This window comes from Mustelus asterias, chromosome 21 (genome assembly GCF_964213995.1).
Source record: "Mustelus asterias chromosome 21, sMusAst1.hap1.1, whole genome shotgun sequence".
NCBI classification, from domain to species: Eukaryota; Metazoa; Chordata; class Chondrichthyes; order Carcharhiniformes; family Triakidae; genus Mustelus; species Mustelus asterias.
Genome location: NC_135821.1, coordinates 12993399 through 13020079, shown reverse-complemented (window position 1 = coordinate 13020079; position 26681 = coordinate 12993399). Strand labels below are relative to the sequence as shown.

The following is a 26681-nucleotide window of genomic DNA, read 5'->3' as shown; positions in this document are numbered from 1 at the left end:
CCCACTGTTCACCCTATCTATACCCTTCATAATTTTGTACACCTCTATTAGGTCTCCCCTCATTCTCCGTCTTTCTGGGGAGAACAAGCCCAGTTTACCCAATCTCTCCTCATAGCTAAGACCCTCCATACCAGGCAACATCCTGGTAAACCTTCTCTGCACCCTCTCTAAAGCCTCCACGTCCTTCTGGTAGTGCGGCGACCAGAACTGGACGCAGTATTCCAAATGTGGCCTAACCAGCGTTCTATACAGCTGCAACATCAGACTCCAGCTTTTATACTCTATACCCCGTTCTATAAAGGCAAGCATACCATATGCCTTCTTCACCACCTTCTCCACCTGTGCTGCCACCTTCAAGGATTTGTGGACAAGTTGGGCCGAAGGGCCTGTTTCTATGCTGTAAACCTCTATGACTCTATGACATGACTCTTAGCCGGATTGCAATCTTGTGGGCCATTGAGATGAAGGAGGTCCCACTCATGCGGCCCACTCACTAGGCTAGGTCGCTCATCACTGCTCTATATAAAACTGATGTCACTGTGCTTTATTATCATGTGAGCTTGCATCAATGATGCTGGAGATTTTGGGGCGTGATCTTACTGGCCATTCACCCCAGTCTCCCGCTGCGGCAGAATCGGAGGATTTGGCGCCAGCCGGTACGATTCCGGCCTTTATATTTCCATTTTTGACACAAATTCTTTATACAACGTTAATTTCCATCCGTCACGAAGGCTAACTCCACCTGGTCATCACTGCGTTAGCTCTGAGGTCACAGGTCATCGTTCGGTGACTACTTCCTGCAGCTTATTTGCATCTTATACGGCCGGGGAGTCACAATGATTTGATACAACCCTTGCAGGTCTGGAGAAGAGGCTTCATCAGGCCAACAAAAGTCAAAGGTCTGAAGGAGCGAGGTGAAAATGAGGAAGAGCTCCATCTTGGCCAGTTTCTCCCCAAGGCACGCCCGTAGACCTATTGGCGAATCAAGATGGAAGATGATTTGTTAGCGCTTAGGAGGAGCCAAGAGTGTTCACAACACGGGCAGGATTTTTAGCCCCACCTCCCACCCTGTTCCCTCGCCCATGGTGGAAAGGGCGGAGGCTGGTGGGTTGCAAAGATTTGTGCCCTCAGCTGGCATGGCCATTCCTTACCCGCTCGCTATTGTCCTAGATGGCAGGCAGCAGGGCTACCTGTCCACTAGAGACAGGTCGCCACCTGAGCTCCTTAAAGCTAATCAATTGGCCTCCAGGCTCCTGCTGGGGGAAGGGCTGGGTCGGCTCGAGGCAGTCAAGACCAGGCCTCAAAGCCTGCACGCCGTCCCAACCACCGCCCCCCCCCATCCCCCCACCAGAGGAGAGTCTACACGTTCTCCCCGTGTCTGCACGGGTTTCCTCCGAGTGTTCGGGTTCCCTCCCACAGTCCGAAAGACGTGCCGGTTAGGTGCATTGGCCATGCTAAATTCTCCCTCAGTGTACCCGAACAGGTGCCGGAGTGTGGCGACTGAAGTCAAGTGAAGTTTATTTATTAGTGTCACAAGTAGGCTTACATTAACACTGCAATGAAGTTACTGTGAAAATCCCCCTAGTCGCCACACTCCGGCGCCTGTTCGGGTACACTGAGGGAGAATTTAGCACGGCCAATGTACCCTACCCAGCACGTCTTTTGGACTGTGGGAGGAAACCGGAGCACCTGGAGGAAACCCACGCAGACATGGGGAGAACGTGCAGACTCCACACAGATAGTGACCCAAGCCGGGAATCGAACCCGGGTCCCTGGCGCTGTGAGGCAGCAGTGCTAACCACTGTGCCACCATGCCGCCCCAAGGGGGATTTTCACAATAACTTCCTTGCAGTGTTAATGTAAGCCTATTTGTGACACTAAATATATAAAAGCTCCTGTTGGGGAAGGGCTGAGTTGGCTCGAGGCAGTCGAGACCAGGCCTCAAAGCCTGCACGCCCACCCTCCCCGCCACCTCACCCCCCTCCTCCACTGGGCAGGCTTTGAGGCCTGGTGTCGTCAACCTGTGGGCCACCCAGTGGGGGGACATTTTCCTCTTGAAAATGGCGTTCGGACTACCCATTCTCACCCGAGTTTGACAAATTTCAGAGGTTGCGAAGAGGGCGTCTCCATCTTGAACTGCCCTCTTGCCCCGACCTGGAAAGGCAGCCTGCTGCTTCCCCCAGGCTGGACAGACCCTTATTGAATGTCTGGCTTTGAAAGCCTGCGTGCCACATTTTAATTATACCTCGAGCCCGCACCCTGGCTACCGATTGTCCAATTCTGGGACAATCACTGCTGGGCGACTGTTCCCCGTGGCCTGCTGGGTACTGCACCATTTGTCCTTGACGTCAGGAGTCCTGAAGGATGTAGGGATAATCCTGCCTCACATTTTTTTCCCCAAATCCTCTTGCTAGCAGGCCATAGCCCACCCATCAAACTCCACACTCCAGAATAAGGCCAATATTGGTGAGAACATGCTGAAAGAATGGGGATCCACAAAGCTTTAGGTTGCCACCTTCACTGGCTTAACTTTACAATGTTGGGCCATTCCTGTTGGCCCAATTGGAGATCACATGGCATGGAGATAGGGTGAAAATCAAATTAATTCAGGCAGCACCACCCACAAGGCACAGGTCAGGAGTGTGATGGAAGACTCTCCACTTGCCTGGATGGGTGCGGCTCCAACAACACTTAAGAAGCTCAACACCATCCAGGACAAAGCAGCCCCACTTGATTGGCACCCCATCCACAAACATCCACTCCCTCCACCACCAATGCACAGTGGAGGCCATGTGCACCATCTAAAGTTTATTTATTAGTCACAAGTCGGCTTACATTAACACTGCAATTAAGTTACTGTGAAAATCCCCGAGTCGCCACACTTCGGCGCCTGTTCGGGTACACTGAGGGAGAATTTAGCACGGCCAATGCACCCTAACCAGCACGTCTTTCAGACTGTGGGAGGAAACCGGAGCACCCGGAGGAAACCCACGCAGACACGGGGAGAATGTGCAAACTCCACACAGACAGTGACCCAAGACGGGAATCTACAAGATGCACTGTGGCAACTCACCAAGGCTCCTTAGGCAGCACCTTCCAAACCCCCGACCGCTTTCATCTAGAAGGACAAGGGCAGAAGATACATGGGAACACTGTGCGGCACGGTGGCACAGTGCTTAGCACTGCTGCCTCACAGCGCCAGGGACCCAGGTTCGATTCCCGGCTGGGTCACCGTCTGTGCGGAGTCTGCACGTTCTCCCCGTGTCTGCGTGGGTTTCCTCCGGGTGCTCCAGTTTCCTCCCACACTCCAAAGATGTGCGGGTTAGGTGGATTGGCCGTGCTAAATTGCCCTTTAGTGCCAGGGGACTAGCTCAGGTGAATGCATGGGGTTACGGGAATAGGGACTGGGTGGGATTGTGGTCGGTGCAGACTCGATGGGCCGAATGGCCTCCTTCTGCACCGTAGGGATTCGATGATTCTCCCACCAACTGGAAGTTCCCCTCCAACTCACTCACCATCCTGACTTGGAAATATGTCGGCTGTTCCTTCACTGTCGTTGGGTCAAAATCTGGAGCTCCCTCCCTGACAGCACTGTGGGTGTACGTACACTGCAGCGGGTTCAATAAGGTGGCTCACCACCACCTTCTCAAGGGGCAATTAGGGATGGGCATCAAATGTTGGGTCCATCCAACGATGCTCATAAGAACACAGGAATTAAGAGCAGAAGTGGGCCATTCAGCCCTTCGAGCCCCTGCTCCGCCATTCAATGAGATCATGGCTGATCTCTCCCTGGACTTAAATCCATCTCCTCACCTGTTCCCCATATCCCTTTAATGGGTTTTAAAATTAGAAATCTTGGAAATGAATTGAAAAAAAGATCTCAAATCAGTACTTAAGCTGAGGACTCACCCAATGAGAATGGAATGAATGCATCCGGTTTGAAAAATTCCCCATTTTCAGTCAGGAAGTTTTCGGGTTTGAACTGGTTTGGATATTTCCATTGGGTCTCGGCCCACAAGACCGACGACAGGTTGATTAGAACAAAGGTCCCCTGGAAGGACAGCGCACAGACACTGTTGAGATACATGGTTAAACAGAGATATCGTGCCCGCAGCTTTTGTACAGGATGTTAATTCCCTGGCCTACGTCTTCCAGTCACACATATCCCGAAAAAGCAAACACCTTCGCCCTTTAACACCACCTCTTGCTGTCCACATTGTGTGGAAGCTTATATACCAGGGAAAAATATAGGGTTCTGACAGGAACGGGCAGCAGGGTGGCGCAGCGGGTTAGCACTGCTGCCTCACAGCGCCAGGGAACCAGGTTCCATTCCCGGCTTGGGTCACTGTCTGTGCGGAGTCTGCACGTTCTCCCCGTGTCTACGTGGGTTTCCTCTGGGTGCTCCAGTCTCCTCCCACAGTTCAAAGATGTGCAGGTTAGGTGGATTGGCCATGCTAAATTGCCCCTTAGTGTCCAAAGATGTGCAGGTTAGGTGGATTGGCCATGCTAAGTTGCCCCTGAGTGTCCAAAGATGTGCAGGTTAGGTGGATTGGCCATGCTAAATTGCCCCTTAGTGTCCAAAGATGTGCAGGTTAGGTGGATTGGCCATGCTAAATTGCCCCTTAGTGTCCAAAGATGTGCAGGTTAGGTGGATTGGCCATGCTAAGTTGCCCCTTAGTGTCCAAAGATGTGCAGGTTAGGTGGATTGGCCATGCTAAATTGCCCCTTTGTGTCCAAAGATTTGCAGGTTAGATGGATTGGCCATGCTAAATTGTCCCTTAGTGTCCAAAGATGTGCAGGTTAGGTGGATTGGCCATGCTAAATTGCCCCTTCGTGTCCAAAGATGTGCAGGTTAGGTGGATTGGCCATGCTAAGTTGCCCCTTAGTGTCCAAAGATGTGCAGGTTAGGTGGATTGGCCATGCTAAATTGCCCCTTAGTGTCCAAAGATATGCGGGTTAGGTGGATTGGCCATGTTAAATTGCCCCTTAGTGTCCAAAGATGTGCAGGTTAGGTGGATTGGCCATGCCAAATTGCCCCTTAGTGTCCAAAGATGTGCAGGTTAAGTGGATTGGCCATGCTAAATTGCCCCTTCATGTCAGGGGGACAAGCAGGGTAAATATGTGGGGTTACGGGAATAGGGCCTGGGTGGGATTGTTGTCAGTGCCGGCTCGATGGGCCGAATGGCCTCCTTCTGCACTGTAGGGATTCTATGATTGTTTTTTCGAGCGATGGATTCGTTGCCCTTAATAATTTGCAACATCCCACTTGGTTCCATCATTGATCGATGCGGAAGGTTTTCAATATGATTGACAGAAGGCCACTGACAGGGAAAAAACTATATCCCTCTTCACTCATTGCCAGGCCTGGTGACATTGTATTGGTTACTTTGATTTACATGATAAGTACTGGCCACGTGCCTGATGGACAGCTTCACCTGCCCCCTGCCCACCCCCCCAGCCCGGGGTAACGTTGTCACTACGTCAACCCACACCACCCCTTCCCCCCAACACTAGCCTGCTCCCACAGCCATGACACACTGCAGGAGGGCTAAATATCCTGCCTTTGGCACTTCCATCCCTCAGTGGCTAGGAGGCTCCACCCTCACGACCTGCCAGCCAATCAGAGTGACCAGCAGCCCCAGCCATCCCGACAATAGTGCGTAGACAGTGCGGAGGGAAGTGGCAGCTTACAGAGGGACATAGATAAGCTGCAGAGCTGGGCTGAGAGGTGGCAAATGGAGTTTAATGCGGAAAAGTGTCAGGTGATTCACTTTGGAAGGACTAACAGGAATACAGAGTACTGGGCTAATCGTAAGATACTCGGTAGTGTGGATGAATAGAGAGATCTCGGTGTCCATGTGCATAGATCCCTCAAAGTTGGCACCCAGGTTGATAGGTTTGTTAAGTAGGCGTACGGTGTGTTAGCTTTTATTGGTAGAGGGATTGTGTTTCGGAGCCATGAGGTCATGTTGCAACTGTACAAAACTCTGGTGCGGCCGCACTTGGAGTATTGCGTACAGTTCTGGTCGCCGCATTAGATGTGGAAGTGTTGGAAAGGGTGCAGAGGAGATTTACCAGGATGTTGCCTGGTATGGTGGGAAAATTGTATGAGGAAAGGCTGAGGGACTTGAGGTTGTTTTCGTTGGAGAGAAGAAGGTTAAGAGGTGACTTAATAGAGGCATACAAGATGATCAGAGGATTAGATAGGGTGGATAGTGAGAGCCTTTTTCCTCGGATGGTGATGGCTAACATGAGGGGACATAGCTTTAAATTGAGGGGTGAGAGATATAGGACAGATGTTAGAGGTAGGTTCTTTACTCAGAGAGTAGTAAGGGCGTGGAATGCCCTGCCTGCAGCGGTAGTGGCCTCGTCAACATTGAGAGCATTCAAATGGTTATTGGATAAACATATGGATGATATTGGAATAGTGTAGGTTAGAGGGGCTTTAGATTGGTTTCACTGGTCGGCGCAACATCGAGGGCCGAAGGGCCTGTACTGCTATGTTCTAACACCAAAATATACTCGTGGCCGCTGCTGGAACTCCATGCAGGTCCAAGAAGAAAGCCCAATGGATTCTGGAGCAAGGTAAATCTGGGTTTGTTTAAAGTTTTAAAGTATTTATTAGTGTCACAAGTAGGTTTACATTAACACTGCAATGAAGTTACTGTGAAAATCCCCTAGTCGCCACACTCCTGCGAATGTTCGGGGACACTGAGGGAGAATTTAGCACGGTTAATGCATCTAACCAGCACGTCTTTCGGACTGTGGGAGGAAACCGGAGCACCCGGAGAAAACCGACGCAGACACGGGGAGAATGTGCAGACTCCACACAGACCCAAGCTGGGAATCGAACTGTGAGGCAGCAATGCTTTTTAAAAATTCATCTGTGGTATCTGGGTGTCGCTGGCTGGCCAGTATTTATTGTCCATTCCCAAGTTAAAAGTTAGTTAAAGTTTATTTATTAGTCACAAGTAAGGCCCACATTAACACTGCAATGAAGTTACTGTGAAATTCCCCTAGTCACCACACTCCGGTGCCTGTTCAGGTACACTGAGGGAGAATTTAGCACGGCCGATGCACCTAACCAGCACATCTTTCGGACTGTGGGAGGAAACCGGAGCACCCGTAGGAAACCCACGCAGACACGGGGCGAACGTGCAAACTCCACACAGACAGTGACCCAAGCCGGGAATCAAACCCAGGTTCCTGGCACTGTGAGGCAGCAGTGCCAACCACTGTGCCACCGTGCCGCCCTTGTCCAGAGGGCAGTCGAGAGTTAACCACATTAATGTGGATCTGGAGTCACATGTAGGCCAGACCGGGTAAGGACGGCAGATTTCCTTCCCTAAAGGGACATTAGTGACCCAGGTGGGTTTTTCTGACAATAGTTTCATGGTCATCAGTAGATTCTTAATTTCAGATATTTTTTATTGAACTCAAATTCTGCCGTGGCGGGATTCGAACCCGGGTCCCCAGAATGTTAGCAGAGTTGCTAGATTCATAGTCCAGCGATTGTACCAGTAGGCCATCGCCTCCCCGCTAACTACTGTGCCACTGTGCCGCCCAGTGAAACTGATGGTTCGAGAAAAAAAGTTATAAGAAAGTTTCAGTACCTTCTTCAACGTGTATCCCATAAATTTAGTGTCCTGCGTTGTAGCGTGGCTGACAGAAAATGGAACTATGTTCGCAAATCTTTGAACCTCATGAATGACGGCATTGACGTATGGCATGTTGGTTCTGTCAGCCAACAGTGGGGCCCGGGACTTGCCAACCACTTCCTCGATCTCCTTCTGACACCTCCCTGCAAGACCAAAGAGAAAAATCCAAACTAATGATTCGGGTTGCGAATTTTCCAGGCCGTTCGCCTGAGCTCTGGATAAACTTGAGGAGATTCAGGGTGGACTGAATCAGGGACAGGTAGCGAGGAGGAAGATGTTCCAGTTCTATTGGATCCCTGCCACCATTCCCAGTGTTTTTTGGATCAGTCGTGAGAGTTTAATGAAAGGTCAACCGAGACAGAAGGGTTGGCTGGAATTCTAGGCCGCAGAAGCGAGGTGGCATGGGGAAGGAGGTGACTTGAAATCAGGTGCCCTTGCCCATCCATCTCCATGGGAATTTTACCATTGCTAGGAGAGGCATCAGATGGTTCCCACCAGCCTTGGGACAATTGAGGCATTTAGGTGGCCAATTAATGGCTTCCTCCTGCCACCCCTGACATTCTAGGAGATAGTCATCGACTTCAGGAAGCATAGTGGAGAACATGCCCCTGGTTACATCAACGGGGATGAAGTGGAAATGGTCGAGAGCTTCTAATTTCTTGGTGTCCAGATCACCAACAGTCCTGGTCCCCCCATGCTGACGCTATAGTTCAGAAAGCCCACCAACGCCTCTACGTCCTAAGGAAATTCGGCATTTCCGAATGTGAACGTAGCCCAGTCCCATCACGCAAACCAGCCTCCCACCCATTGACTCTGTCTACACTTCCCGCTGCCTCGGGAAAAGCAGCCAGCATAATCAAGGACCCCACGCACGCACCCCGGACATTCTCTCTTCCACCTTCTTCCGTCAGGAAAAAGATACAAAAGTCTGAGAACATATCTCAAATACCTCGAGGCCATCTCCTCCCTCTTGGTATTTCTCTTACATGACAACAGTGGGGACACATTAACGATAGTTCATTGGCTCTAAAGTGGTGAGCTGTCTGGGGGTAATCTTTGTGAAAGGCCCTATATAAATGAAAGTCTTTTCACAGACAAATTGGAATTGGTCGATGAGGTTTACAGGGATGGCAATGGTTCCAGAATGCGCCTCGCCACCACCTTCTCAAGGGGCAGTTAGGGATGGGCAATAAATGCTGGCCTAGCCAGCGACACCCACGACCAATGAATGAATCATTAAAAAAAAGAACTTATTGGGAGCGGCAGAACGGGACGGCACGGTAGCACAGTGGTTAGCACTGCTGCTTCACAGCTCCAGTGACCTGGGTTCGATTCCCGGCTTGGGTCACTGTCTGTGTGGAGTTTGCACATTCTCCCCGTGTCTGCGTGGGTTTCCTCCGGGTGCTCCAGTTTCCTCCCACAATCCAAAAATGTGCGGGTTAGGTTAATTGGCCATGCTAAATTGCCCCTTAGTGTCCCGGGATGCGTAGGTTAGAGGGATTAGTGGGTAAAATATGGAGGGATATGGGGATAGGGTCTGGGTGGGGTTGTGGTCGGTGCAGACTCGATGGGCCGAATGGCCTCTTTCTGCACTGTAGGGTTTCTATGATTCCTATGATTATGCCTTTGGTTTTTCCCCAGTCCAACGCTGGCATCTCCACATCATAGTTGTCAAGAAGGCAACTCACCACTACCTTCTCAAGGCCAACGAGTGATGGGCAATGAATGCTGGCCTAGCCAGCGACGCCCATGCTCTACGAATGAATGGGGAAAGATTCCTTTGTGCTGGAAGTTGATTTTTACCTTGTACATCTGGATAAGCCATCATGTACAGGAGACCCCAGAGAAGGGTAGTTGTTGTGGTCTCGGTGCCAGCGAGGAAGAGATCGTAGATATCGTACAGCAGGTTCCCTTCCGTCAGACACGAGTCGGGGAAATTACGTTCCTGCAAAATAAATGTCTCTCCGTTCAATAACCTTTCAACCTGGCATACTTAGTTAGTCAAACCCTTGTCCCCACATTCCAGGACTTTACTACAGATGTCAATGCTGAGGTTCCTGGTGCAGTACTGAGGGAGTGCAGCATTGTCGAAGGCAGTAGCTGTGTGTCTCAAGTGGTAGTCATGATGTGGAGATGCCGGCGTTGGACTGGGGTAAGCACAGTAAGAAGTCTCACAACACCAGGTTAAAGTCCAACAGGTTTATTTGGTAGCAAATACCATAAGCTTTCGGAGCGCTGCCCCTTCGTCAGCTGGAGTGGTTATCTGTTCTCAAACAGTGCAAACAGACACAGAAATCAAATTACAGAATACTGATTAGAATGCAAATCTCTACAGCCAGCCAGGTCTTAAATGTACAGACAATGTGGGTGGAGGGAGCATTCAACACAGGTTAAAGAGATGTGTATTGTCTCCAGACAGAACAGCCAGTGAAATTCTGCAAGCCCAGGAGGCAAGCTGTGGGGGTTACTGAGAATGTGACATAAATCCAACATCCCGGTTTAGGCCGTCCTCATGTGTGCGGAACTTGGCTATCAGTTTCTGCTCAGCGACTCTGCGCTGTCGTGTGTCGTGAAGGCCGCCTTGGAGAACGCTTACCTGAAGATCCAAGGCTGAATGCCCGTGAGTTTGCACATTCTCCTCGTGTCTGCGTGGGTTTCCTCCGGGTGCTCCGGTTTCCTCCCACAGTCCAAAGATGTGCGGGTTAGGTTGATTGGCCAGGTTAAAAATTGCCCCTTAGAGTCCTGGGATGCATAGGTTAGAGGGATTAGCGGGTAAATATGTGGGGGTAGGGCCTGGGTGGGATTGTGGTCGATGCAGACTCGATGGGCATTCAGCCTTGGATCTTCAGGTAAGCGTTCTCCAAGGCGGCCTTCACGACACACGACAGCGCAGAGTCGCTGAGCAGAAACTGACAGCCAAGTTCCGCACACATGAGGACAGCCTAAACCGGGATGTTGGATTTATGTCACATTATCAGTAACCCCCACAGCTTGCCTCCCTGGCTTGCAGAATTTCACTGGCTGTTCTGTCTGGAGACAATACACATCTCTTTAACCTGTGTTGAATGCTCCCTCCACCCACATTGTCTGTACATTTAAGACCTGGCTGGCTGTAGAGATTTGCATTCTAATCAGTATTCTGTAATTTGATTTCTGTGTCTGTTTGCACTGTTTGAGAACAGATAACCACTCCATCTGACGAAGGGGCAGCGCTCCGAAAGCTTATGGTATTTGCTACCAAATAAACCTGTTGGACTTTAACCTGGTGTTGTGAGACTTCTTACTGTCTCAAGTGGCACAGTGGTTAGCGTTGCTGCCTCACAGCGCCAGGGACCCGGGTACGATTCCCGGCTTGGGTCACTGTCCGTGCGGAGTCTGCACATTCTCCCCGTGTCTGCGTGGGCTTCCCCCCACAGTCTGAAAGATGTGCTGGTTAGGTGCATTGGCCGTGCTGAATTCTCCCTCGGTGTACCCGAACTGGGAGAATTCTCCCAGGCTGGACAAATGGGCAGCACAGTGGCACAGTGGTTAGCACTGTTGCCTCACAGCGCCGGGGACCCAGGTTCGATTCCCGGTTTGGTTCACTGTCTGTGCGGAGTTTGCACGTTCTCTCCGTGTCTGCGTGGGTTTCCTCCGGGTACTCCGGTTTCCTCCCACAGTCTGAAAGACGTGCTGGTTAGGGTTCATTGACCCGAACAGGCGCCGGAGTGTGACGGCTAGGGGAATTTCATAGTAAATTTATTGCAGTGTTAATGCAAGCCTTACTTGTGTTTAACAAATAAATTTTAAACTTTAATTGCCCCTTAGTATGCAAAGATGTGCAGGTTAGGTGGATTAACCATGCTTAATTGCTCCTTAGTGTCCAAGTATGTGTAGGTTAGGTGGATTAGTGGGTGATCCCAGAATGTGGTGGGCATGGGTGGGATTCTCTGTCAGAGAGTCGGTGCAGACTCGATAGACCGAATGGCCTCCTCCTGCACTGTAGGGGATTCTATGATCAGTATTACACCTTCACCTCTACTTCAATTCAATGAGTGCTGGTGAGGCCGCACCTGGAGTACTGTGTACAGTTTTGGTCTCCTTACTTGAGAAAGGATATACTGGCACTGGAGGAGGTGCAGAGGAGATTCACTGAGTTGATTGCGGAGTTGAGGGGGTTGGCTTATGAGGAGAGACTGAGTAGACTGGGGCTATACTCGGGTCACTGTCTGTGTGGAGTTTACACATTCTCCTCGTGTCTGCGTGGGTTTCCTCCGGGTGCTCCGGTTTCCTCCCACAGTCCAAAGATGTGCGGGTTAGGTTGATTGGCCAGGTTAAAAATTGCCCCTTAGAGTCCTGGGATGCGTAGGTTAGTGGGATTAGCGGGTAAATATGTGGGGGTAGGGCCTGGGTGGGATTGTGGTCGGTGCAGACTCGATGGGCCGAATGGCCTCCTTCTGCACTGTAGGGTTTCCCTGATTTCTATGATTATACGCATTGGAATTCAGAAGAATGAGGGGAGATCTTATAGAAACATATAAGATTATGAATCATAGAAATCATCATAGAAACCCTACAGTGCAGAAAGAGACCATTTGGCCCATCGAGTCTGCACCGACCACAATCCCACCCAGGCCCTACCCCCATATCCCTACATATTTACCCACTAATCCCTCTAACCTACGCATCTCAGGACACTAAGGGGCAATTTTAGGATGGCCAATCAACCTAACCCACACATCTTTGGAGTGTGGGAGGAAACTGGAGCAGACACGAGGAGAATGTGCAAACTCCACACAGACAGTGACCCAAGATGGGAATCGAACCCAGATCCCTGGAGCTGTGAAGCAGCAGTGCTAACCACTGTGCCACCGTGCCACCCAGGGAATAGGGATGAAGGGAATAGATAAGATAGAAGCAGGGAAGTTGTTTCCACTGGCGGGTGAAACTAGAACTAGGGGGAGCAGATTTAGGACTGAGTTGAGGAGGAACTTCTTCACCCAAAGGGTTGTGAATCTGTGGAATTCCCTGACCAGTGAAGGCTACCTCATTGAATATTTTTAAGGCAAAGATAGACAGATTTTTGAACATAAAGGAATTAAGGGTTACGGTGGGTGGGCGGGTAAGTGGAGCTGAGTCCATGAGATCAGCTATGATCTTATTGAATGGTGGAGCAGGCTCGAGGGGCCAGATGGCCTACTCCTGCTCCTAGTTCTTATGTCCTTAAGACACGGCCCTGACATTGTTGCTTCCCACGATAACCCCAGCTCAAAATCAGTCTCCCGCTATTGGTATAAAAGCTGGTAGCTGGAAATCTGAAATACAGACGTACAGAAAACGCTGGAAAAACTCAGCAGGTCTGGCAGCGTCTACAGGGAGAGAAACTGTGCTAAACCAAGTGGAGCGGAGGTTAGCACTGCTGCCTCACAGCGCCAGGGACCCAGGTTCGATTCCCGGCTTGGGTCACTGTCTGTGTGGAGTCTGCACGTTCTCCCCGTGTCTGCGTGGGTTTCCTCCAGGTGCTCCGGTTTCAACAAAGAACAATACAGCACAGGAACAGGCCCTTCGGCCCTCCAAGCCTGCGCTGCTCATGTGCCCACTAGACCATTCTTTTGTATCCCTCTATTCCCAGTCTGTTCATGTGGCTATCTAGATAAGTCTTAAACGATCCCAGCGTGTCCGCCTCAATCACCTTGCTTGGCAGTTCATTCCAGGCCCCCACCACCCTCTGTGTAAAATACGTCCCCCTGACATCTGTGTTAAACCTTGCCCCACTCACCTTGAACCCGTGACCCCTTGTGTTCGTCACCTCCGACCTGGGAAAAAGCTTCCCACTGTTCACCCTATCTATGCCCTTCATAATTTTATACACCTCTATTAGGTCGCCCCTCTTCCTCCGTCTTTCCAGGGAGAACAACCCCAGTTTACCTAATCTCTCCTCATAGCTAAAACCCTCCATACCAGGCAACATCCTGGTAAACCTTCCCTGTACTCTCTCCAAAGCCTCCACGTCCTTCTGGTAGTGTGGCGACCAGAACTGGACGCAGTATTCCAAATGTGGCCTAACCATCGTTCTATACAGCTGCAACATCATATGCCAACTTTTATATTCTATGCCCCGTCCAATAAAGGCAAGCATGCCATATGCCTTCTTCACCACCCTCTCCACCTGTGCTGCCACCTTTAAGGATCTGTGGACATGTACAGCCAAGTCCCTCCGTGTGTCTATACTCCTGATGGTTCTGCCATTTATTGTATAGCTCCCCCTTACATTAGATCTACCGAAATGCATCACTTCGCATTTATCTGGATTAAATTCCATCTGCCATTTCTCCGCCCAATGTTCCAGCCTATCTATATCCTGCTGTATTCTCTGACAATGTTCATCACTATCCGCAACTCCAGCAATCTTCGTGTCGTCCGCAAACTTACTGATCACACCAGCTACATCTTCCTCCAAATCATTTATATATATCACAAACAGCAGAGGTCCCAGTACAGAGCCCTGCGGAACACCACTAATCACAGACCTCCAACCGGAAAAAGACCCCTCCACTGCTACCCTCTGTCTTCTATGGCTAAGATGTGGAGATGCCGGCGTTGGACTGGGGTGAACACGGTAAGAAGTCTCACAACACCAGGTTAAAGTCCAACAGATTTATTTGGTAGCAAATACCATAAGCTTTCGGAGCACTGCTCCTTCGTCAGATGGAGTGGAAATGTGCTCTCAAACAGTGCAAACAGACAAAATCAAGTTGCAGAATACTGATTAGAATGCGAATCCCTACAACCAGCCAGGTCTTAAAGGTACAGACAATGTGGGTGGAGGGAACATTAAACACAGGTTAAAGAGATGTGTATTGTCTCCAGACAGAACAGCTAGTGAGATTCTACAAGCCCAGGAGGCAAGCTGTGGGGGTTACTGATAATGTGACATAAATCCAACATCCCGGTTTAGGCCGTCCTCATGTGTGCGGAACTTGGCTATCAGTTTCTGCTCAGCGACTCTGCGCTGTCGTGTGTCGTGAAGGCTGCCTATGGCTAAGCCAGTTCTCCACCCATCTAGCTAGCTCACCTTTTATCCCGTAAGATTTAACCTTTTTCACCAGCCTGCCATGAGGGACCTTGTCAAACGCTTTATTAAAATCCATATAGACGACATCCACGGCCCTTCCTTCGTCAATCGTTTTTGTCACCTCCCACAATCTGAAAGACGTGCTGGTTAGGTGGATTGGCCATGCTAAATCGCCCCTTAGTGTCAGGGGGGACTAGCTAGAGTAAATGCATGGGGTTATGGGAATAGGGCCTGGGTGGGATTGTGGTCGGTGCAGACCCGATGGGCCGAATGGCCTCCTTCTGCGCTGTAGGGATTCTATGATTCTTACCGCTTTCCCTCTCTCTCACGTGAAACCAAACTGTTACCACTGGGATTCATTGGAGATTACCAGTTCATGAAGGACACAAATATGGATAGGCAACCTTCTTCCCGACAGCCATTAGCACCAGGGTGTCCCTTCTAAAAGCTGTGCTCACCTTCTCCATTTCCAGTAAATAGGCATCGATAAAATCGCGGATCTCTTCCCCATTCAATGTGTCTTTATGCTGATTGATAAAATCCTGAAACATGGCTTCGATTAATGCCTGGTTTTGGAATATCCTCTGGTGAGGCCCGGGGATGTGATTCATATATGGAATCGCACAGCAAACCTAAGCAGAAAACAGCAGATTGGTTTAGTTTCTATTTTAAAGCGAGTTACAAGGTTTTAATACTTAGGATTTCTAGATTAAGAGACAGCTTTGGGACAAGACTGAGTTTCATTGGGTTAAGGGAGGCGTGTGTGTGAGTGTTTAAAAGTTTATTTATTAGTGTCACAAATTGGCTTACATTAATACAGTAAGAAGTCTCACAACACCAGGTTAAAGTCCAACAGGTTTATTTGGAATCAGGAGCTTTCGGAGTGCTGCTCCTTCATCAGGTGAGTGGAGGTTAATTCACAAACATGGCATATATATAGACAAATGCCGTGTTTGTGAATTAACCTCCACTCACCTGATGAAGGAGCAGAGCTCCGAAAGCTCCTGATTCCAAATAATCCAAATGTGGGTTTCCTCCGGGTGCTCCGGTTTCCTCCCACAGTCCAAAGATGTGCGGGTTAGGTTGATTGGCCATGCTAAAATTGCCCCTTAGTGTTATGAGATGCGTAGGTTAGAGGGAATAGTGGGTAAATATGTAGGAATATGGGGGTAGGGCTGGGTGGGATTGTGGTCGGTGCAGACTCGATGGGCCGAATGGCCTCCTTCTGTACTGTAGGGTTTCTATTTCTATTTCTATTTCTAAACCTGTTGGACTTTAACCTGGTGTTGTGAGACTTCTTACTGTGCCCACCCCAGTCCAACACCGGCAATCCCACATCATACATTAACGCTGCAGTGAAGTTACTGTGAAAATCCCCTAGTCGCCACACTCCGGCGCCTGTTCGGGAACACTGTGGGGGAATTTAGCACGGCCAATGTACCTAACCAGCACGTCTTTCGGACTGTGGGAGGAAACCGGAGCACCCGGAGGAAACCCACGCAGGCACGGCGAGACTCCGTGCAGTGGGAATCGAACCGGGTTCCTGACACTGTGAGGCAGTCGTGCTGACCGCTGTGCCACCGTGCCACTCATTTGATGGCACGCGTGTGAGCACGTGGGTGTGAGCGTGGGTGTGAGCCTGGGCGTGAGCGTGGGCGTGCGTCCGTGAGAGTGTGTGAGAGTGTGTGAGAGTGAGTGAGAGTGAGTTGGTCAACCAGCTCCCAAAGGACATGATCCTGATCCCGAATTCCTCATAGTGACTCAAGCAGGGCCCCATCAAGAGGTGAAGCTGTGCTTTCAGAGCGCTCGATATAATCCGCTTCTCTGCCTGAGGAGATCCCCCAGAGATTGTAGATCTGCACTTTGTGCAGGAAGTCAGCATCCTATCACAGAACAGTGGGAGCTCTGGCTCCTCCGGGGCTGGCGTTCCTCCGCAGGTTCCTGAGCTGCTTCATCAGTCTCAGAGCGAGGTCAGGAGCCTGCTACTAGGCCGGACACAGCCACGCAGTGTGGTTCTCCCCATGCCAAAACAGCCAATCAATGGTCAGAGGGTGGGTTCCCAACCAAATACAGGCTCAGCAAGGGGACCAATTGGAAGCCTTCCAGCTTGAAAGAGTTGTCGTGGGAGGGAGAAGCCGCTTTAAGATGGAGGCTTCCTCTTTATAACCTTTTTCAAAGCTTAAACTAAAAAGAAAAAATGCCTTTTGCGGCCGAGCTGTTGGGTTGAGAAGGAGGGTGGGAGACACTTGGCAAAGCAGCCTGCCACTGCTACACCCAGGCAGGCAAGGTAGGCCTCTAAGCCTGCCTGGAGTGCTGCTCTCACACCACCCATGGACATAGTAAGAAGTCTCACAACACCAGATTAAAGTCCAACAGGTTTATTTGGAGTCACGAGCTTTCGGAGCGCTGCTCCTTCCTCAGGTGAGCAAAGCGCGTGATTCCAAACAAACCTGTTGGACTTTAACCGTTTTGTTGTGAGGCTTCTTACTGTGCCCACCCCAGTCCAACGCCGGCATCTCCACATCATGGCTACCACTCATGGGAACCTGGAAATTGCCAACTGGCCTCCCTCGATTGGCCTTACCCAGCCTATAATCAGTACCCGGTCACGTGCCGGCTTTGGACTGTGGGAGGAAACCGGAGCGCCCGGAGGAAACCCACGCAGACACGGGGAGAACGTGCAAACTCCACACAGACAGTGACCCAAGCCGGGAATCGAACCCAGGTCCCTGGCGCTGTGAGGCAGCAGTGCTAAGCACTGTGCCACCGTGCCACTCCCCTCGGCGGACTCCCTGAATGACCATCCACTTTGTGGGCTCATATCATACCCATAATCCTCTTCAAAATTTGGGCCTAACTCAGGCATTTGTTAGCGATAGAGGGAAACTTACAGATGTATGGGGCACTTCGCAACCAAGAAGTACTTCTGAAATGTAGTCAATGTAGGAAATGGGGTGACAAATTTGTGCATAGCAAGATCCCACAAACAGCGATGTGATAAATGACCAGATAATCTGTTGTGATGTCGATTGAGGGATAGATATTGGCCAGGACATCAGGACTCCCCCCCCTTGCTCTTCTCTAACACTGGCCGGAATTCTACCATCCTGCCCGCCACGGGAATCGGAGCGGGCGAGGGGCGGACAATGGAAAGGTCTTTTGACCGTGGGGAGAGGGATATTTTCTGGTTTTGGGACGAGGGAAGCCGTAAAATCCCTCCCATTGCGTCCCTAGAATCTACATCCACGTGAGCAGGCGAATAGGTCCCCAGTTGGATGTCGCGTTAGAAAAAGGTACCTCTGGCAGTGCAGTGCCCCCGCGGTGCTGCGCTGACACATCAGCCTGGATTGGTTGCTCAATTTCACGGGCCTCCATCTTGAGGACGTTGTTCTCTTATTTGTAAACGGAAGGAGTTTATACGCCTTCATGTTTTTTTTTTGCTTACCATGGCCCAGAATCCTCCTTGAATCTTCAGGGCCTCATCGAACAACTCGACCAGTCGTGTGAATGTCTTGTCCTCATAATGGAAACGTTTGCCTAAGATAACCCGACAGGTCACGTTGGAGACAGCGCTGGTGATGAGGGCTCTGGGGTCAAAGGGTGAACCTAAGCAAGAACGCAAATCCAATCAATCCGACGCAGGAAATGACCATTTCTCCTCCAGTTCTCTGCCTGAACGCAGGTCTGGCCTGGGCGTTGCACCTTTCTGCGGGGATAGCAGAAGGAGACAGATCCTGAATCCAAACCCCTGTCCCTCCCCAGCCAGAACGGGCATCGAACTCAAGGCTATCTGACCCAAGCCAACTGAGTTAACTGCTCCCCTGTCTCTCTCCCTCTGTCTCCCTCCCTCTGTCTCTCTAACTCTCTCCACATACGCTGCCAGACCTGTTGAGTTTTTCATAGAATCCCCACAGTGCAGAAGGAGGCTATTCAGCCCATCGAGTCTACACCAACTCTCCAACAGAGCATCTTACCCAGGCCCTATCCCCATAACCCCACATATTTACCCTGCTAATCCACGTAACCTACACATCTTGTGATACTTAGAGGCAATTTACCATAGCCAAACCACCTAACCTGCACATCTTTGGAGACTTAGGAGCAACTTAGCATGGACAGTTCACCTAACCAGCACATTTTTGGAGACTAAGGGACAATTTACCATGACCAATCCACCTAACCCGCACATCTTTGGAGTGTGGGAGGAAACCGGATCTCCTGGAAGAAACCCACGCAGATACGTGCAAACTCCACACAGACACCCAAGGCCGGAATTGAACCCGGGTCACTGGCGCTGTGAGGCAGCAGCGCTAACCACTGTGTCACCGTGCCGCCCCAAAGAAGGAACAAGTAAAAGAGGAAAGGGAGGTTCAGGGGCAACGTTGGAACCGTGGAAAGCCCGAAAGCTTTCAGGCTGAAAGGAGCCGGGGAGTGTCGCCGTGTGAAGGAGCCATGGAAAAGTGCATACCTTGCAAAGCTCTGAAGGTCTCGGTCACATATCGGGTCTCTTCCAGAATGTTCTCCTCGAAGGCAAATTGCCCTAAGCCAAAGTTTCTCAAGACGCTCAGTGCAAACCTGCGTTGCTGCTTCCAGGACCTGCCATAGGGGGCTGTTATAATGCCTGAGGGAAAATAAGGGCAAGAATGGATTCAATCATAAATAACTACATCCTGCTGCCTGTGTTTTGAGGTCCAGGAGGAAAACAGATGCACAACGTAAAAGGACTTGGGTTCCCCTCCGACTAAAACATTGAAATAATTTGCATCTCTGACTCAGAATGTGAGCATGTGATCCAAGGTGATGGCCCAGTGAGAATAGGGAGTGCTGCAGTGTTGCAGCCGCTGTCTTTCAGGTAGGACATCAAGAACAAAGATCAAAGAACAGTACAGCACAGGAACAGGCCCTTTGGACCACCAAGCCTGTGCCGGCACATGACGCCTTTCTAAACTAAAGACCTTTTGCCTCTACGTAGTCCATATCCCTCTATTCACTGCCTATTCCTGTATCTGTCAAGATGCCCCTTAAACGTTGCTATTGTATCTGCTTCTACCACCTCATCTGGCACTTACCACTCCAGGTACTTACCACTCTCTGTGTAAAGAAAGTTGCTCCTCACACCTCCTTTAAACTTTCCCCCTTTCACCTTTAACCCACATCCCCTAGTAATTGACATTTCTACTCTGGGAAAAAGTCTCCGACTATCCATTCTATCCATTAATCATCGACTTCAGGAAGAGTAGTATCTACAAGAAGGATGTGGAGACACTGGAAAGAGTGCAAAGGAGATTTACCAGGATGCTGCCTGGTTTGGAGGGTAGGTCTTATGAGGAAAGGTTGAGGGAACTTGGGCTTTTCTCTTTGGAGCAGAGGAGGTTGAGGGGAGACTTGATAGAGGTTTATAAGATGATGAGGGGGATAGATAGAGTGAACGTTCAAAGACTATTTCCTAGGGTGAATGGAGCGGTAACTAGGGGACATAACCATAGGGTTCATGGTGGGAGATATAGGAAGGATGTCCGAGGTAGGTTTTTTACTCAGAGAGTGGTTGGGGTGTGGAATGGACTGCCTGCAGGGATAGTGGAGTCAGAAACTTTAGGAACATCTAAGAAGCTATTGGATAGGCACATGGAGTACTTCGGGGTGATAGGGAGGAAATAGCTTGACCTGGGTTTCAGGCAAAGCTCGGCACAACATCGTGGGCCGAAGGGCCTGTTCTGGGCTGTACTGTTCTATGTTCTATGTACCTCAATGGTGATGAAGTGGAAATGGTCGAGAGCTTCAGGTTTCTAGGTGTCCAGATCACCAACAACCTGTCCTGGTCCCCCCACACCGACGCTATAGTTAAGAAAGCCCACCAACGCCTTTACTTTCTCAGGAGGCTAAGGAAATTGGGCATGTCCACTATGACTCTCACCCATTTTTACAGATGCACCATAGAAAGCATTCTTTTTGGATGTATCACAGCTTGGTATGGCTCCTGCTCTGCCCAAGACCAAAAAAAATTACAAAGGGGTGGTGAATGAAGCCCAGTCCATCACGCAAACCAGCCTCCCATCCATTGACTCTGTCTACACTTCCCGCTGCCTCGGCAAAGCAGCCAGCATAATTAAGGACCCCACGCATCCCGGACATTCTCTCTTCCACCTTCTTCCATTGGGAAAAAGATATAAATGTCTGAAATCACTTACCAACCGACTCAAGAACAGCTCCTTCCCTGCTACCACCAGACCGTTGAATGGACCTCCCTTGTATTAAGTTGATCTTTCTCTACTCCCTAGCTGTGACTGTAACATTCTGCACTCTCTCCTTTCCTTCTCCCCTATGTACTCTATGAACGGTATGCTTTGTCTGTATAGAGCGCAAGAAACAATACTTTTCTCTGTATCCCAATACATGTGACAATAATAAATCAAATCAAATCAAATTGAATCATAGAATCACTACAGTGCAGAAAGAGCCCATTCGGCCCCTCGAGTCTGCACCCTGTGCAATCCCACCCAGGCCCGATTCCCGTAACCCCACACATTTACCCTAGCTAGTCCCCCTGACACTAAGGGGCAATTTAGCATGGCCAATCCACCTGGCCCGCACGTCTTTGGAGTGTGGGAGGAAACCGGAGCACCCGGAGGAAACTCACGCAAACACGAGGAGAACGTGCAGACTCCGCACAGACAGTGACCCAAGGCCAGGAATCAAACCCGGGTCCCTGGCGCTGTGAGGCAAGCAGCACCAACAACTGTGCTGCCCAAATTAAATCAAATGAACCAGGGCCTGTTCAGGTGGCTGATAAAAAGATTTCTCCCACCCACCCTCCTTACCCCCCCAGGCATTATGGAGAGTTCTCCATATGGCCCTGATCAATACTTAAGCCTCAAAAAACACAATTAAAAGTGACAATTTCTGGTTATTATCACAATGCGGCACGGTAGCACAGTGGTTAGCACTGCTGCTTCACAGCTCCGGGGACCTGGGTTCGATTCCCGGCTCGGGTCACTGTCTGTGTGGAGTTTGCACATTCTCCTCGTGTCTGCGTGGGTTTCCTCTGGGTGCTCCGGTTTCCTCCCACAGTCCAAAGATGTGCGGGTTAGGTTGATCGGCCATGCTAAAATTGCCCTTAGTGTCCTGGGATGCATAGGTTAGAGGGATTAGTGGGTAAATGTGTAGGGATATGGGGGTAGGGCTTGGGTGGGATTGTGGTCGGTGCAGACTCGATGGGCCGAATGGCCTCTTTCTGTGCTGTAGGGTTTCTAAGAATGCTGTTTGTCAGAGCTTGCTGCGTGCAAACTGATGCTGTGCTGCGGCACTCCGGAGGTTCCGGGCTGGCTGCAGAGGGACCTGGGGACATTCTGAGGATGTGCTAGGCGCTATATCAAGGCAAAACCCTCTTGGCTGAAACCAAGGAAACCCGAACTGATGCCAGTCAATGAGAACGACCCAATATTCCGGGAATTTGTTACCTTGACCTTTGGACAAGAGGTCGGTTATGCGTGCGTGGGGTCGGCCTGCGAATTCCCTGCCGTGTTGGATCAGTGCCTCTTGGATGGTCTGGAACCCATTCAGGATGACGAGAGGAATCCACAGGATGTGCGTCGTAAACATGTCCCCATATTTCTTAGAGAGCTGTTCGAGGAACAGGTGGAGCAATGAAGATGAGTTACTTACATTGCTAATTATACTCTTGGGAGTGGGCTACTGTCACTAATTACACTGGGAGGAGGGACAGGGGAGTGGGGCCTTTTCCGAGCTTTCCCATCCCCCATGCTTAGGTGTTCAACGTGAGTGATTGGATCCCTGGCTAGGGAGCTGAGGGTCACGACCCAGGGAGTTGAGGGGTCATAGCCCAGGGAGCTGAGGTTCACAACCTGGGCAGCTGAGGGTCATAACCCAGGGAGCTGAGGGTCACAACCCAGGGAGCTGAGGGGTCACGACCCAGGGAGCTAAGGAGTCACGACCCAGGGAGCTGAGGTTCACAACCCAGGGAGCTGAGGGTCACGACCCAGGGAGCTGAGGGGTCACGACCCAGGGAGCTGAGGGGTCACGACCCAGGGAGCTGAGGGGTCACGACCCAGGGAGCTGAGGGGGTCATGACCCAGGGAGCTGAACGTCAGGAGCTGGGGTGGCACGGTGGTTAGCACTGCTGCCTCACAGCACCAGGGAATTGGGTTCAATTCCCGGCCTGGGGTCACTGAGGCCTAATTGACAGCCTGGGCCTCCGGTTAGGCAGGAATCTGAGGATACAGGCTAGACTGTTTAGGACAGAGGTGAGGGGAAATTTCTTCACTCAGCGAGTGGTGAGCCTCTGGAATTCACCACCACAGAAAGCAGCAGAGGCCAAAACATTGTGATCTGTCCAGCCATTCATGCCACGCTCCCGCTACAGCAAAGTTGGAGAATTTGGGCGTCAAACCTCCGTTCACTGCGGCGGGATGGGAAAATCTCCCAGTGCGAACGGCCATAACATTCCAGCCTGTCCATTTTCAAGAAGAAGTTAGATATAGCACTTGGGGCGAATGGGGATCAAGGGATATAGGGGGGGAGAAAGCAGGATCAGGCTATTGAGTTGAATGATTAGCCATGATCATAATGAATGGCCGAGCAGGCTCGAAGGGCCGAATGGCCTGTTAATATTTACTATGTTTCTATATTTTGTGCTGATGGTGAGCCAATTAGCAGTGAACGTGGGGGGTAGGGGGGAAGAAAAAGCCCGTGATTGGAGGAGCAGCAAACACCAGCAAAGGTGTGGGGGTGAAAAGCTGAGGGGTCACGACTCAGGGAGCTGAGGGGTCACGACCCAGGGAGCTGAAGGTCACGACCCAGGGAGCTGAGGGTCACGACCCGGGGAGCTGAGGGTTCATGACCCAGGGAGCTGAGGGGCCACGACCCAGGGAACTGAGGGGTCATGACCCAGGGAGCTGAGGGGGCACGACCCAGGGAGCTGAGGGTCATGACCCAGGGAGCTGAGGGGTCAAGACCCAGGGAGCTGAAGGTCACGACCCAGGGAGCTGAAGGTCACGACCCGGGGAGCTGAGGGTCACGACCCGGGGAGCTGAGGGTTCATGACCCAGGGAGCTGAGGGGTCACGACTCAGGGAGCTGAAGGTCACGACCCGGGGAGCTGAGGGTCATGACTCAGGGAGCTGAGGGTCAGGACTCAGGGAGCTGAGGGGTCACGACTCAGGGAGCTGAGGGTCAGGACTCAGGGAGCTGAGGGGTCACGACTCAGGGAGCTGAGGGTCAGGACTCAGGGAGCTGAGGGGTCACGACTCAGGGAGCTGAGGGTCAGGACTCAGGGAGCTGAGGGGCCACGACTCAGGGAGCTGAGGGTCAGGATCCAGGGAGCTGAGGGGTCACAACCCAGGGAGCTGAAGGTCACGACCCGGGGAGCTGAAGGTCACGACCCGGGGAGCTGAAGGTCACGACCCAGGGAGCTGAGGATTAGGAAGCCAAGGAACAGGGCCAGCGATTTAGTCGAAAGAATATTTAAAAGATATCTCCCCCCTGCCCCCCGCCTTGCATCATCCCACACCCCCCACTCCCTCCCCCCCCCACAACTCAACACAACCGTTACCTTAGTCGCATGGATGTGGGGATCATTGCGGTAGGGATGGAAAATGTTTCCATGGGGCGACCAAGGCGAGGGCCCAGGGGGGAGGTGATTGCTCTTCCTTGCTTGGATGATCACAGTTACCAGAAGAAAGACCACCAAGAATATCAGGAGTGTCTGCAGATCCAGCCAGTGGACAGGAAACATCCTCCAACAAAGCTGCGCCACTTTCCAGCCTCAGATTTCGCAATCTTCCCCGCAGCAAGTCGTCCTTTGGACTTTGAGCAAATATTTGTGAACTAACCAGTCTTGTCAGAGACTGAGTGTTTTGTTCGTTTCCCCTGTTTCCCCTCTCTTCCTGCTGCCACCCCCCGCCCCCCCCCGCCCCGCGTTTCAGGCCTAGATTCAGGCCGGGTTCGAGTCTACTTTCCCAGCTTTAGCTGTTTGTTGTTTCCACGGAGAGAGGAGAGGAAGGTGGGCAAACCGCCAAAGGCTGAGCTGGAGGGGGACGGCATGTTGCTTGCCTTGTCTGCAGTCACTTGCCAACAATCTCTGGCAGAGTTCCCAAAGCGACAGATTCTTTCGAAGTTTGAAAGGAAGGATCTTCCTCAGGCTTAGCAGACGCCGGGAGGGCCTAATGCCTGTATTAGGTGGCCAGCATAGTTCTTCAAAGGCAGCACAGTGACGGTGGCACAGTGGTTAGCACTGCTGCCTCACAGCGCCAGGGATCCGGGTTCAGTTCCCAGCCTCGGATGACTGTCTGTGCGGAGTCTGCACGTTCTCCTTGTCCCTGCATGGGTTTCCTCCGGGTGCTCCGGTTTCTTCCCACACTCCAAAAATGTGCAGGTTAGGTGGATTTGCCATGCTAAATTACCCCTTAGTGTCCAAAGATGTGTAGGTTAGGTGGATTGGCCATGCTACATTGCCCCTTAGTGTCCAAAAATGCTCAGGTTACGTTGGTTGGCCATGCTAAATTGCCCCTTAGAGTCCAAAAATGTGCAGGTTAGGTGGATTTGCCATGCTAAATTACCCCTTAGTGTCCAAAGATGTGTAGGTTAGGTGGATTGGCCATGCTACATTGCCCCTTAGTGTCCAAAAATGCTCAGGTTAGGTTGGTTGGCCATGCTAAATTGCCCCTTAGAGTCCAAAAATGTGCAGGTTAGGTGGATTTGCCATGCTAAATTACCCCTTAGTGTCCAAAGATGTGTAGGTTAGGTGGATTGGCCATGCTAAATTGCCCCTTAGTGTCCAAAGATGTGTAGGTTAGGTGGATTGGCCATGCTAAATTGGCCCTTAGTGTCCAAAGATGTTCAGGTTAGTTGGATTGGCCATGCTAAATTGCCCCTTAGTGTCCAAAGATGTCTAGGTTAGGTGGATTGGCCATGCTAAATTGCCCCTTAGTGTCCAAAGATGTTCAGGTTAGGTGGATTGGCCATGCTAAATTGCCCCTTAGTATCCAAAGATGTGTAGGTGAGGTGGATTGGCCATGCTAAATTGCCCCTTAGTATCCAAAGATGTGTAGGTTAGGTGGATTGGCCATGCTAAATTGTCCCTTAGTGTCCAAAGATGTGAAGGTGAGGTGGATTGGCCATGCTAAATTGTCCCTTAGTGTCCAAAGATGTGTAGGTGAGGTGGACTGGCCATGCTAAATTGTCCCTTAGTGTCCAAAGATGTGTAGGTTAGGTGGATTGGCCATGCTAAATTGCCCCTTAGTGTCCAAAGATGTGTAGGTGAGGTGGATTGGCCATGCTAAATTGTCCCTTAGTGTCCAAAGGTGTGTAGGTTAGGTGGATTTGCCGTGCTAAATTGCCCCTTAGTGTCCAAAAATGCTCAGGTTAGGTGGATTGGCCATGCTAAATTGCCCCTTAGTGTCCAAAAATGCTCACGTTAGGTGGATTGGCCATGCTACATTGCCCCTTAGTGTCCAAAGATGTGTAGGTTAGGTGGATTGGCCATGCTAAATTGTCCCTTAGTGTCCAAAGATGTGTAGGTTAGGTGGATTGGCCATGCTGAATTGCCCCTTAGTGTCCAAAGATGTGTAGGTTAGGTGGATTGGCCATGCTAAATTGCCCCTTAGTTTCCAAAGATGTGTAGGTTAGGTGGATTGGCCATGCTGAATTGCCCCTTAGTGTCCAAAGATGTGTAGGTTAGGTGGATTGGCCATGCTAAATTGCCCCTTAGTTTCCAAAGATGTGTAGGTTAGGTGGATTGGCCATGCTGAATTGCCCCTTAGTGTCCAAAGATGTGTAGGTTAGGTGGATTGGCCATGCTAAATTGCCCCTTAGTTTCCAAAGATGTGTAGGTTAAGTGGATTGGCCATGCTAAATTGCCCTTTAGTGTCCAAAGCTGTGCAGGTGAGGGTGGATTGGCCATGCTAAATTGCCTCTTAATGTTAAGATGTGCAGGATTTGCCAGGGTAAATGCAT

The 26681-nt window shown here is 50.8% G+C and overlaps 1 protein-coding gene across 1 annotated transcript; it reads right to left on the bottom strand.

Moving 5' to 3' along the window:
- Positions 1-274: 274 nt before the first annotated feature.
- On the bottom strand, positions 275-24903 carry LOC144509104 (cytochrome P450 2D6-like). Its single transcript, XM_078237462.1, has 9 exons — positions 24280-24903; positions 22170-22332; positions 19181-19333; positions 18158-18318; positions 15171-15344; positions 9462-9603; positions 7614-7801; positions 3910-4051; positions 275-972 (listed from the first exon to the last, which is right to left on the bottom strand). The coding sequence occupies exons 1-9, from the start codon at positions 24460-24462 to the stop codon at positions 791-793; spliced, it is 1488 nt and encodes a 495-aa protein (XP_078093588.1). The 5' UTR covers positions 24463-24903; the 3' UTR covers positions 275-790.
- Positions 24904-26681: the final 1778 nt, after the last annotated feature.

Excerpts from the sequence above, each read along its gene's own strand:
- LOC144509104 (XM_078237462.1), bottom strand. The coding sequence starts at position 24,462 with ATGTTTCCTGTCCACTGGCTGGATCTGCAGACACTCCTGATATTCTTG. Across the intron at positions 9,604-15,170 it reads ATTTACTGGAAATGGAGAAG|GAACGTAATTTCCCCGACTC; the intron begins GTGAGCACAGCT and ends TTTATTTTGCAG. Across the intron at positions 4,052-7,613 it reads TGGGATACACGTTGAAGAAG|GGGACCTTTGTTCTAATCAA; the intron begins GTACTGAAACTT and ends CTGTCCTTCCAG.